The 13,936-nt window shown below is 32.0% G+C and overlaps 1 protein-coding gene across 2 annotated transcripts; it reads right to left on the reverse strand.

The window, feature by feature from the left end:
- Positions 1 to 4,430: 4,430 nt before the first annotated feature.
- Positions 4,431 to 7,076, reverse strand: LOC104701416 (protein indeterminate-domain 14). 2 transcript variants are annotated; one of them, XM_010417103.3, is made up of 4 exons: positions 6,968 to 7,076; positions 6,386 to 6,613; positions 5,890 to 6,292; positions 4,431 to 5,411 (listed from the first exon to the last, which is right to left on the reverse strand). In XM_010417103.3, the coding sequence occupies exons 2-4, from the start codon at positions 6,534 to 6,536 to the stop codon at positions 4,697 to 4,699; spliced, it is 1,269 nt and encodes a 422-aa protein (XP_010415405.1). In that variant the 5' UTR covers positions 6,537 to 6,613; positions 6,968 to 7,076; the 3' UTR covers positions 4,431 to 4,696. The 2 variants fall into 2 exon arrangements, with proteins under 2 accessions (XP_010415405.1, XP_010415404.1); XM_010417102.3 differs by lacking the exon at positions 6,968 to 7,076 and having other exon boundaries at positions 6,386 to 6,809.
- Between the last annotated feature and the right edge of the window lie 6,860 nt (positions 7,077 to 13,936).

The raw sequence follows: 13,936 nt of genomic DNA on the forward strand, positions 1-13,936 counted from the left end.
TTCTTTGGGCAAATTACAGAACCAATAAATGGAAGGAGGAGGGTGACTGTAATTGTGAACAAATTGGCAAAAGAAAGAAAATATAAAGACATTTGGGTTTGGAATTGAGCGAAAAGTGGCATCCACCATAAAAGCCAAAAGATAAACAAATGGTCTATGGAAGATAATGTCTAATATATCAGTCCATTTGGATCAATATAAACCTTATCTCCATGTTCCTCAAAGCTCCCTAGCTACACCATATTGATGGATATTCAAACAAAATTATAATCTTACTTCATTCACCTATGCATTTGGGAATCTTAAGATCTCATCAGCCGAAAGCGCTATCGAGAAGACGGAGACAAAAAAAAAAAAAAAAAAAAGGAGGAAAAAATGTTTTAGCTTTTTAAAAGTTTGAGGTAAAATAAAGTTTTACTTTTATAGGTGTCGGTATCTTTGAGAAAATTTAGCATTATTGTCTTTTTTTTTTTTTCTCTTTTTCGTTTACATAATTTAGCATTATTGATAAATACTAGTAGTAACAGAAGTCTGTGTGTGTGTGTGTTTTCAATCATTTTGTTTCATATACGTACGTTAAGTTCTTCTTGGAAAACAGATGTATAGGAATATTGGCGATGCAGATATGCATGCATGAGGAAAATGATGATAACATGCAGCTTTTGTACTTTTTGTTATGTTGCATCATGTGACATCTAAACGAACCAATCCATGAGATTGACACCGCTAAAGATACTATTACTACAAAAAGATAGATCACACTTTACTTTGAAATTGGATAACATAAATGGTTTGTTTAATATAGGTGAATATAATAAGGATATGTTTTAAATTACAGTTCGAATGTTTATTTGCTTGAAGCTTGGTGATAGACGATCTTATATACAAGTAAAAATACACCAAGACATAATGTTTTTAGTTATAACAAAAATTGTTTATGTATAGTTAAAACTTTTTGTAGCACTCTTTTTTTTTTCTTTTTTTCCTATATAGCTATCAATTCTATGTCATGATTCAAATCTTGTCTTATCAACAATATATCAAAAACTTGGTAAAGAAATAAAAGGCTGAAAGAAGGAAAGAAACGAAATATAGATAGGGCCAATGACAATGCTATAAATATTTCTTGTAATAAAAAAAAATTAATATATAAACTAGCAAGTAATATAGTAGTATTAAAAGTTTTATGTCGTCACGATGTGACATGACCGCATAAAGAAGGAGAAGAAGGAAATCATGGAAGTGAGTGAAGAAAGAGGGGTCTAGTGAGAGAGACTGATGACTGACTCCTAACCATTTCTAGCATTGGCACTGAAATCCATGGCGTTTTTTTCTTCTCTTATTTCAGTTTTTTGATTATTTTTCGTGTAAATGAAACGACACCCACTTCTTCTATTCTGAAAACGACTTCCCTCTTCTCTTCTAATTTTACATATAAATGTATATCTCACATTGGTTTCACTTTTGCATGAATAGGCAGTTGAGCTTTTTTTAGTTTGTTCCTCCCAAATTATAGCACATGGTCCTTCCTTTCAGATGTTAAATAAAAAGTGTAGTTCTAAAATTTCACCGGTTCCATCGTTTGTATCATCAAGATTGTCCATTTTGGGTCGCGGCTAATATTAGAAACTGATTAGGTACGTCTAAAATCATTTATTTGAAGTATACTTTTTGAAAAATATCGTGTAACTCAGATCAGATTGTACAACTAAACATAGTCTTATAATACAATTAGGCTGGATTTGAGTTTCCATATATATGTCATATTAATGGTTAATACATTTATAAATTTGTGTGGAAATAAATTTGTGTGGAAATAAATTTGTGTGGAATATGTACTACGTACTTGTTTTACCATATACACCGATTCTTTTAAATTCGTTGACAAAAAAGGAGGTGCATAGTGTAAAACAAATATATATATATATATATATCTTGCTAGTACGATATAGTATAGAATACGAAAGCTATAAAACAGTCAATTATAGTATTTAAGAAAGGAAAGGGAAGTAAAGGGATTGGCTTTAGTTGAATCTGAACTGAACCACACATGCATGTGTCAAGCAGTAGTAATGCTTCACCAGGAGCAGTCCTTTTCCTTCTGTATTACTCTCCGACATACATGCACACTTGAAGTTGAATACCCTTCTTTCTTCTTATTTAATGTACTCCTTTTTTGTTCACTAAAAAATAAAATAATAATAATAATTATGAACACTCATACACACACCATCCTATCCAATTGTCAAATTATTCTTTCACCAACCCTCGTTTTCTAGGTTTCATTAGTCAATTAGCCATTACAACATTCAAAACTAACTAAGCTCCTTTCAAAGTACTCCCTTTTATAGATATTATTAGTAAATTTAAAGTTAAATAAAGCTTATTATATTTGGTGACAAGAACAAAATAACAGTTTGGTGAATATGGAGGTGTACACTCTCTTGATTTAAAATATAGGTAGTATATGTCAAACTTTTTCTAGTTGTTCTGTAAAAGTTTTAGATTAATTTTTAATAATATAATCAAATATACTATGTAACGCGTAAAATGGTAATGGACATTACCTATTTATGTGTATATTGCTAATTAGTCAGTGAAAAAAAAAAATTCTTTTGTCAACTAGAATTATTCTAATCCGAATAGTGATACACTAACTATACCAATACAAACCACCACTTGATTACAGATTTTGTTCGCCTGATAATGATTATAAGCTTTTTGTTAGAAACGACGTTTACAATGTATTTCATATAATAGTACATTTAAATACCATAGATAGTGAGGCATAATTATAACCTTGGAGGAAATGATTTGTTAGAGTATTCAAGAGACCCACATGGCAACCATGCAAGCGTTTAATTTGTAGTTATGACTCGCACCAAATAAACATCTCGTCTTTCGCCATGGTTCTTCTAGTTTTTTTTTCTAAAAGTTTTTGATTCTAATAATGATTGATTGTAAGATATTACTCCCTCCGTTCATTTTTAGTCGTCGTTCTAGAATTATTTTTTTGTTTTCTAGTATTCCCTCCGGTTTTTTTTATTTGTCGTTTTAGAGTTTTACACACAAATTAAAAAAATAGATCAATGTTCTATTATATCCCTTCTTTAATACATTTTCTATTTTTTTATTGGTCAAAACATTAAAATAGTTGGGATAAAGTTGGTATTTTTACCAAACATATGAATTGGAAACCTAAAATGACAAGTATTGAAAAACAAAAATTTTACTCTAGAATAACAACTACAAAAACCAGAGAGAGTAGTATTTATCTTTTTTTATTTAAGATGCAACTTTATGATCAAATTTTCAGTTTTGTCCCTAATTTTTAGTTTATTAGTTACTTATATTAATGAGAGGTAAAACAGAAAATTTAATTGTTTTCTTAATATGTGTGAAATTGTCTATAATGACAAATAATATAAAACGAAGGGAGTATATATTTTGTTTAATTATGTTAATTGATAATAACCTTTACTTTATTATACTGTTTAATTTAAGAGAGTTTAGATGATACTTTTTGTAGAATCAACTTGGAATATATATGACATAATATTAATAAAGTTGCATGATCTATTGACAAGAAAAACTGATAATTCTACATAGTAGTAGAAAATTTAGTAAATCTATATTATATAAAGCAAAAAAAAATCTTGGTTCTGGAATTTAAAATTTGTCCTTGCTGATTTTTTTGATAATGTTATATATATTTAAAAAAATTAAAGCCTAATTGTTACTATAAGTTCAGGAAACTGTTGAAACATAAAATTAAAGCTTTATAAAATATTAGATATGAAGAAAGGTTTGTTTTACAAATTTTTTTCTTTCAGATTTAATCAGTTTCCTAAAGTTTTATAAATATTAGATTAATCAGTTTTGTTTATTTTAGAGAAATAAGAAAACCAAAGTTCAAAATGAAAATGCATGGAGATCAAAACTGTTTTTTTTTCTACAAACCAAAAGTTTAATCGAGGTTTTTTTTTACGAGTAAAAATAATTAAGTTGTGTTTCAATATAGGGCCATCAACTTATAAGGGTCAAAAGATGTCTCATTAGATTGTGTCTTTAAGTGAAAATATATGATTTCTTTTTTGGTCACATTGAGACCAAAAACCCACAAAATTCAGATAATATTAATCAAATTAAAGTTTACCATCCAATTCAACAGACGTTTACAAACTACGGTCTACTCTACACGGGCGTGAGATGTGGAGAGAATAGTTTCTACCTGAAAATATTACTTATTTGACCTAATCATTATGCCTTGCATTTAATGCAAATATATTTTGTCTGTTGAAAATGCAAATATTTGTGGGGATTTGTAAAAAACCAAAACATCCTTACCAAACTGAAAGTAAGATTAGTTATCTCTAACTAATAAACGTATGTTTGAGTTACCCGTTTGTTACATTAACCAAGTTACAATATCCAGCAACCAACATACCCAACACATTCATTCATACAGCAAATTAAACTCTTCTCTTCTTTGGTTTTGTTTGAGAAACAAAAAAAAATCAAACCCAAGTGAATACCCAACCCTGGTTACCCACAAACCAAGAGATATATTAAAAAAAAAACCAACGAATATGAAAAGATCTCCAATTCCAATCAAAGAAACAAAAAAAAAAAAAAAAAAAAAAAAAAAAGAAGAAGAAGAATATTTTCTTTATCATTTGTGTTCTCTCTTCAAGGTCTATGACGATGCTCTATCACTTGCCTTTTCTCCTTCGGTAGTTGCCGAAGACACGTAGCTCACCGCGAGAGAGGTGCTCTCATCAGTACAATGCGGCTGGGAAGGAGGAGGAACCGAAGCAGCCGGGGCTTGGAAGTGTTGCTTGCAATTATGGCAAGTGATTAGCATCATCGTTGCACTAATCCTTCTGCTTGCTTCTTCTCTAAAAAGCTGAGCCTTGTGAAGCTCAGCTCTCGCATGTTGCCTTATTCTCTTGGCTTCAGCAAACTCCAATTCCGCGATTTCGATCTGCCTTTTCACTTCTCTTCTAGCCTCCTCTCTTTCTAGGCTCGTCTCTCCCTTCTCGTAGCTCTTCCTCTTAACTTCTGACATAGTCGTCTGATCCAACGTCCCTATAGACAGACTAAGGCTGGTCTCATCAGTACTATACCTCGACGGAAGTAGCTGAAGCTCGATGCTACCATTAGTAGCGCACGAGGAACCGAAAGGATAGAGCAAAGAGGATGGTTGTTGATCGGACGGTGGGGATTGTCTTCTTTGTAAAGGATGTCCAGGCAATATAGGACCAATGGAGAGGTCAGCGTTTTCGCTGTTATCAGCGGTTGAAGTACTCTGTGTACCGTTCGTGGTATGTTGTTGCTGTGGTAAACGGTGGTTGGAGGGTTGGGATCGTCGAACGGTGCAATTGTCTTGGTGCTCTATGAAACTCTCCACTCTGATAAACAAGAGTGTATTACATAAGTTAACTAAAATGGAAACCACAAAGGAATATTTGTGTTTCGTAGCAAATAATTATAAATAATTAAGTTAGTGGAGTTAGGTATCTTTTGGATTATATATATATATATATATATATATGAGTATGAGATGCAAGACTTCGAGGTTTGGTATGGTATATAATTAACAAATTGAGATAATGAAATCTGTGATATGGGGTCAACGTAAGTAATCAAAAAACATAGTTCCTAATTAATAAATTAATGAAAGTGTTTTCAGACAACAGTCCAAACAAAACATCATCAGATTCCATTAGTAACGTTGTTTAAGATCTGTATGCGTTATCTAAAATCAAAACATGTACACGCCGTACTAGAAAAAACATTCTTTTGATTTATTTTAAGGATTCGTATACACATATAAATAGTAAAAATAATAATCAAAAAGCTAGGGTTTATGACTAAGAGATATGGAACCTGGAAAAAACACGGCCGCAGTCACAGGAGTGGCCACGAGTGCCACAAGTCTTGAGATGAGCTTTGTAATCAGATTGAACAGCGTAGCCTTTCGAGCATCGCTCGCAGATCCATTGCTTATGGTTGCTGTGTTTTCTCCTAAAGTGTTTCTTGATTCCCACGAGATCTCCGAGCGCGTGGCAAGGGTTGTGGTGGAGACATGTCGGTTCCGGACAGACGTAGACTCTCTTCCTCACTTCCTCGTTGGTCTCTCTTTTAAGAAGCTTCCATGGAACTTTATGCCGTCTCCTGTGCATCTGTAGATTCTGGTCCCTTTGAAACCCTTGGTTACAGATCTCACACACGTACCGATCCGATTCTAGTAACGTTCTTGGTGATAAAGACACCACCTCCGCCTCCGGATCTGCCACCGCAAAAAAAAAAAAACTTATAACCAAAGTTTACTAGGTGTTTAATCTAATAAGGGAAAAAAACTTGAACGGAATTGCTGATATACCTGGTGTCCCGGCGGGTCTCCGTTTCCTCTTCTGAGTCACGGCGGTTCCATTACCGTCGGGAAGAAGATCGGAGGAAGATGAAGACGGAGGAGGGTTGCGATGATGGTTGTTGAGGTTCTTGGTGTTATTGCTTCTCTCGTAGTCTATCATCGGATGAGGTTTTTAATCTCTCTTTTTGTTTTTTATCTCAAAGACAGTGTGGTTTATAGTGAGAAGGGGAACTGTGACTAATGAAAAATAAGAACAAAATTGAGGAATCTTTTGTTTTTCATGTAAAGAAAGAAAGGAGAGATTGTTTCTTTTTTATTTTTATGTTTCCTTATTTATTTGGTAGAGAGTGATCAGTACTCATCTATCTTTACTAATAGAAGAAGAAAGTAAGATGAGTTGAGAGAGAGAGAATCAAAGGGAGCTTTGTTTTCTGAAATCATCTTTATTTATTTTTTCTCATATAAAGGGAAGAAAAGCTTTTCTATTCCCCTTTTAGTACTATCCATCTTTTTATAATTTTCTTGGAAAAGAAAGAAAAAAAGAAAGATGAAACTTTCAACTTTTTGTTAATTGTTTCATTGACCTCTTACCTTAGATGGAGAAATGCATTGTATGGTCTTTGGTGCTTCAATCTTCTTTCAGAGTAGTTATGAACCTCTCTCTTTATCTCTCTCTCTCCTTTCTATCTGTACACTGTTTGTTTACAAACACAAAACATATATATGAAGAGAGAAAGAGAGATGTTTATACACATAAAGAGAGTGGGACAAGGAGCTTGGAGCCCACATTAGCATCAGGACAAGAAACAAAAAAACATCCCCTTTCACTACAAAACAATTACAAGTCATTATTATTTCATATCATACATTACAATATTCGATCGGACTGAGTAAATTTTTTTTTTTGTTCAAAGATAAATAAAGAAAGGATTGGTGAAAATTCAAATGGAATCTTGAAAAATTGATTGTTAAAGAGTACATGTTTTTTAATGGTGACAAATGTATGTGTAGCCTTTAGGGCTGGTGTAAATATAAGGGAAGGGACATGAGAATATTTGTTTTGGAAATAAGACACATGCATATACCCAATTTCATGTTTTTCCGTATGTAAACAAATATACAATGTGGTGCCATCATCTCATACCTTTTTATATAAGAAATATGTTTTAATCAAATATGAAAACTGTGCCCACAAGTGAGACGAATCAGAAAATTTGCAAGATAGTCTTTCTTACAAGAAAAACAAAAAACAAACACAAACCCTAGAGTCAGATTTGGTTTTGGAGTGTCAGCTGAGACCAATTTTACATCACAAACAAAAGAAAAAAAAAATGTAGATCTCGAATATGTTCGAAAGAATTTTCTTTTTAAAAAACCAAAAAAAAATAAATTATGTCGTCTATAAAAGTGTAAGTGTGTGTTGTGCGTTTAACATATAGATAAAGTCCACCATCTCTCATTAAAGGGCATTTTGTCTAACCAAGTGGAACTGTAAGAAAATAGAAGTAAATACAAATTTGAAAAAAGTTTTAGCTTTTTTTGCATTTAAAAATAAAAAGTTGAAACAAAAAGAAGATGATACTTTATTAATAGGAAGAGAAAGAGAGGGTTGAGTTGGAAAGAATGGGTGGGAGGATGGGGGAGATGGATTCTCATCACATGCAATGCTCTTTTTGCAAAGTTTGATATATCAATCCTTCACAATCACCACCATTCTTGGTTACTTAAGATATTAGTATATAATAATCACTTTTCTTTCCTTTATTTAAGGAATATATGCACTAAATAATCCTATATTTGGAAAGAAAACTCAATTCACCCTTATAATCAGTTGTTCACTTGTACTTACCTTGAATTAACCTCGGTCTTTAGATTTAGCATTATCATACATATAACTTTTTTTGTCTTTTTTTTTTGGTAATACAGAAGCTAGTATTTATATAAATAAAACAAACAATAACACCGGAAAAAAAAAACCTTTAGTGGAGCTGTGCACTGAAACCTGAGGCATTTGTCTCGTTCGCTCTTGTTGCTATCTGAAAGTTGCAACTTGAAAAGTAAAATTGACATTTTTTAGATTTCACTGAAACCCAAAACGGAGAGTAATGACTTTATGTAGCCTTTTGCAGAAATTACATATACTGTAAAAAGTAGTATAGTACGAGTACATGTTACCCGTAGCTATACGAAGGCTTAAAATTTCCCAAACGCTCAAACTTTAACTGGTTTCAATGATTGTGTTCTTAAAATCTTTTACTCACGCAAGATATTGGATAGTCTACAAAATCTGCATAACTGGGGGAAACTTTACAATTTTTTTTTGAGGTTAAGATAAAAGAAACATAGAAAATTAGAAATTGAAAAAGAAAAAAAAAACATCGTAGAAATTTGACGTTGACTCAAAATTCTACTCTTGAAAATGAAAGATTCAACCAATTAAGTTATCACCAAAATATACCATTAACATATAATTATTGTTTCGACCATTCAAACATAATATGTCGATGTGAAACATATGCCTACGCAACAAAGCGACATCGTTTGTTCTTGAACCAAACTTCAAAACCGTTTTAATTGATAAACTAGATTAAGATCGCACGGGTTGAAATTCATTTTATTTATATTGTAATTTTTATATAAAATATAATTTATATGATTATTTTTAAAAGTTTTTTTGGATAAAACATTATGTAATAAAATCATATGTTAAATATGATGCCTTGAAAAAAGACACATATTTTGTAAGTTTTATATTGTTAATGATTCTAGATTAACAAAATAGGTGTCATTAACAACAAAATATGTGTAACCAATAAATATAACATTTAATTAATAACCTATTTATAACATATTTGTAACCAACTTATAAAAATAATAAAGTCTACAAAAACAATGTTGTGTACTTCCGTTTTATTATACAGGGGATTGGCATCCGCATTGTGTTTCGTAATATATATATGATTTAAATCGTTAGTTTGATTATTTTTTTATGTAGTCGAAATATGTTATGCCTTAATTTACATTTTAATAATTTATTTGTTTTTGTGTATATATAAGTATATTTACTTTTGTATAGGTCATGTTAACTCAAATGACTTAGTATAGGAAGGAGGGACAGCATTGTTATGTTGGTCTATTTTGGTGGGTTTGTAATCCTGTATTTCACCTTTTACACTCAATATATATTAACCAGATGACAAAAAAAAAAATAGTCTATTATTGTCTATAACCAACAAATTAATAGTAAGCAGATGCTTATCTGTCTGATATTTTTTTTGTGATCACTTTATACATCACATTTTTCTCTTACTACAAATTTAAAACTATAATTGTATACCTACATTACCCATTAACTTATTTAGCCAATTAGCCTATGAATCGACACTGATGCAAACAAAAGTTGTCATTATATAAGATATTTTAATAAGATCGAACTAGAGGTATTCCGCGAGATTTGAGTGATATGGACATGATAATAGAAAAGCAAGATTTAGGGGGTAAGATTAGATGCGAGATTCGTTTTATAAAAAGAGAAGTACGAATAAAGGAGAGGAGTACAAGAAAACAAACAAAGAAAAGTGTATTAATTAATTAGGTTTAATTAAGGGGGATAGGAGAATAGTGATGAGTGATGACAACATGGGAGTTGGACCCTTTTTGGCTTTTTGCTTTCCCAGCAGTAATGATGTATCGGTGAAAACTTATATTGACAACGCATAAAGATTAATTAAAATATAGAGTTACAAATTATTATTTTTTTGTATAATAATTATATAGAGAAAAAAGTGACTTTGTCTCTATGTCATAATCTTCATAGAAAGCATTGCCAAATCTTATGGCCACATGACGGTGTAAGCCCTTTACCCTACTCGCTACTCTCTCATCTATTGCCTTTGCATTTTCATCATTATTACATCTTATACTAGTAATGTAACTTTTGTTTCAATTGTCATCATTATGGGTGGTTCATATGCTCATAATATAGGCTGAGCCTATTAATGCTCACGGATGAACATGACCCCTACTTTTTATTTGCCTTTCTTGTCTAGAAATTAGAATGCCTTTGTGATGTTAAGTTGCAACTGGTTACCAGTTACGACAATCAATTGGTACAAAAGGGGCTGGTCTCTAGTTCACTGGCTCGAGATTTTTCTTGAGATGATAAAAAAGTTTTTTTTTTGTTTGATAGTTAATTCTCGCAAAAAGTATTGTATTTGATGGAGATTGGAGAGTTTTTTTTCGTAATATGTTGGCATGTTTCAGGAAATATCAACTTCCTAACAAAAAGTCCATTATTCTATTTGTGTGCATGATACAAACTAGATACCAACCAGATAAACCGATTCAAATAAAATATTATAAATAATATTATTACGAGATTTAAGATTCGTTTGTGTAAAAAAAACTTTCTAAGTAAAGTTTATTTTTTCGTTTATTCTAATTTGCGTTTATTATGTGTAAAAATACATTTCACGCATGAAATATTTGATCAAGGTGCCTTTCAATTTGTGTGGTCATATATTTAAATGGTCATTGAAAATTTTAAACAGGAGACAAAGTTTTTGTTTTTCAAAAATTTAAATTGGTGAATAGATTTAAAATTGTTTGCGAAATATTATTTATTTTTAAGATTATATTGTGATAATTAATACTTGAATAGTTATCAGATTTTTTTTAACTGGAGAATAAGTTTTGTGTTTCAAAAAGTTAAATATGTGAATAAGTTTAAATTATTTGTGGTCTGTAATTTACTTTTATTATTATTGTGATAATTTATTCAATTAAAAATTTTAAATATAGTTGAATAGTCATCATAGTTTTTCAAATACGAGAATAAGTTTAGCATTTTTATTTTGTAAAGGCTATAAAATACAATTCGTCATGATCAAATTTCCTTTATTTAAATAAACACACAAAAGTTAATATGGTGAATAGTGTAACTATAATTAATCGTGTTTTGTTTTCTATTTTCAAGCATTAGAGCATCTTCAACCCATATCTATATTTACTTTTATATATAGAGAAAAATATAACAATTTATATTTTAGAGTCAAATTTGCTCCAAACCACCTCTATTGTCACATCTAATTAGAGATTACTATATTTTTTTATATATATAAAAAACTATTTTTTTCTATATAAAGAAAAAAATATTAATCTCTATTTTTTAAATAAAAATATAGATGAATTGGAATAAAACTCACCTCTATTATAAAGTTCTTTTATTTTAGAGATAAAAATAGAAGAATACATTGGAGATGGTTTTAACAAGTAATTAAAAAAATGTTATATGATCACTGGTTGTACAATATTGTGGAATATAATATGTTTAAAATACTTTTGTTATCAATATATATATTATAAAAATGGTAATATTTCTTTTGTTTTGCTTAATAATTGGTATATATGGGCAGGAGAGTATTATGAGAAAGTAGTAGTAGTCTCTAAAAAGTTCGAAACTTATGGTACATCCTTAAAGTCTTTGCTTTGGCCATACCAATTTTATGATTGATAGTGATTTCCCATCGGCCTTATTGCTTCCGTTACAAACATTTCATGTCAAAAAAAGTCAACAGACGTATATATGTTTCGAGAAACATCAATAAAAAGACTAACTAAGAATACAAACACAACACAAAAAGACTAAGAATACATTTGTAACGATCATATGCTCATAAATTTAACTAATTTGAAAGTCTAACTAGCGAAGAGCTTAATACATTGAATGTTAGTCATTTATATAAACCGAAATGGTCCTTATGCAGATATGACATTTTGAGATTTATTGACTAGAAATTGTAATCTAGCATTTTCAACCAAGTCTCTCGCCTCATTACATAATGAAGAAATGAAGAATCACTCACATAGTTACGCTTAACCGTTAATAAAGTCTAGTAGATATAAGCAAATATACACAAAGCTGATGATAATTTTCCTACAATGTGGACTATGATTCTCATAAAAAAAATCATGTTTTTGTCAAAACACTTGCATTCATTACTTCATACAAGCAAAATTTATAAAACAAAAAACAAGGCATTCTCTAATGCCACAACAACAAAGAAACAAGGCAAATATAAAGATAGTTGGCAATAGGTTCTTGAGAGCTTTGAGCCAGAATCTTGGAAGAAACTTGGTACATGTGAGATCAAGATTGTCGAACAAACTCTTCCATGAACAAATCAATGGACGAGAGGTAGCCATTATCATAAGACGCGATGGCATTAGAGAAAGGGTTAAAGGCTGAGCTTCTCACCGGTTTGAGAAGGTCTACACGAAGTAGGAGCTTGACACAAATTCGAGCAAGGTTTGGAATGCTCTGTCGCTTGAAGATGATTATAATTAGTGAAGTTGCCAAAAAATGTAAAATGGTCTTGGTAAACCAAACCCAAAGACAGCTCTCGGACAACTTGAGTTTTGGATCCAGTTATCCAAATACCATAGACACTCAATCGATAGGGTTCAAAGGTCAGGGCCAAATAGGTTACTATTACCAGGATTCTCAGGAGGAGCGAGTGACGCCAAAGCAAGTAAGAAACAATGATGAATTACTTCTCAGATGGGAACCATAGAGAAAGTAATCTTGATCACACCACTGGCTAAAGGTTTTCGTCAATACAAGATGTAAATTAGCGTATCTAGATTGAAATAGCTTTAGGATTGAAGCCACCATTGCATGAACTTTTTCCCGGAGATTGATAGATTGAGCATGAACAAGTTCGGTGATCACGGGATATGGAGGCAGAGGAGTGAGGAAGCTTCGGTAACCAGCGCTATGTGGAGGCATGGTCATAATGCTGTTCTTCCTCACTCCATAGAAATTGTTAGAAACCAGAAGGAAAGTTCCTAAGAGCCTAGATCTTAGATAAAGAGTGGTCATCAAGGGATTACTTTGAACCAAGGATTGGAGATGGCATTCACGGACCCAAATCGGAGCTATCGAGATGAGATGTAGAGGGTGTCTCATGCCCTTATTATCAAAATGAGAGATCGATACAATAGGCCTTAGTAAATATTCAGATTAGTGAAACTTGAGCTTTTTCCCTCTGGGCTTTGCTTCTTGGAATGTTAACGGGCCGAAAAAGACAAGGCCCACCAAAAGAAGTCCACTATTCTTGTTGGTTGACCTATTTGGAGTGGTCGTACGACGGCGGCGGCTCAGAGAAGGGGAATAGATTTGCAAGGTAGTATGCCTCTCCGACAGGCAAGGTTCCAGCAACAACCAGCCAAATAGGAGGTAAGAGGCTGGAACGGGGAACCACAAAGACGTTTCATATTTGGAAGGATGAGAACTTCGCCTGAAAAAGGAGGTGCCGTGTGCGTCGACGTCTCCACCGAGTGAGATGTAGCGGTGGTCCAAAAGAGAGCTCACCAGTTTCTCTTGGTGCCTTAGTAGAAGCTTTCTCAGGGGTGAGTAGAAATCCAGATCGGAGGGTATGCATGTCGTTTTTTTGTGGATTCGGTACACCAGCTGAAGCATTCAGAGGAAAGGGGAAGGGGTTCACCGGAAACAATTTGTGTCCTCTAGCTCTGGCTATTGATATCTCACCGGAATCTGAG

This window comes from Camelina sativa, chromosome 7 (genome assembly GCF_030686135.1).
Source record: "Camelina sativa cultivar CO46 ecotype springtype chromosome 7, ASM3068613v1".
In the NCBI taxonomy this organism is placed as follows: domain Eukaryota; kingdom Viridiplantae; phylum Streptophyta; class Magnoliopsida; order Brassicales; family Brassicaceae; genus Camelina; species Camelina sativa.

Coding starts and splice junctions, on each gene's coding strand:
- LOC104701416 (XM_010417103.3), bottom strand. CDS start 6,536: ATGATAGACTACGAGAGAAGCAATAACACCAAGAACCTCAACAACCAT. Junction 6,293..6,385: donor GAGACCCGCCGGGACACCAG/GTATATCAGCAA, acceptor TTGCGGTGGCAG/ATCCGGAGGCGGAGGTGGTG. Junction 5,412..5,889: donor TGCGGCCGTGTTTTTTCCAG/GTTCCATATCTC, acceptor CTTGTTTATCAG/AGTGGAGAGTTTCATAGAGC.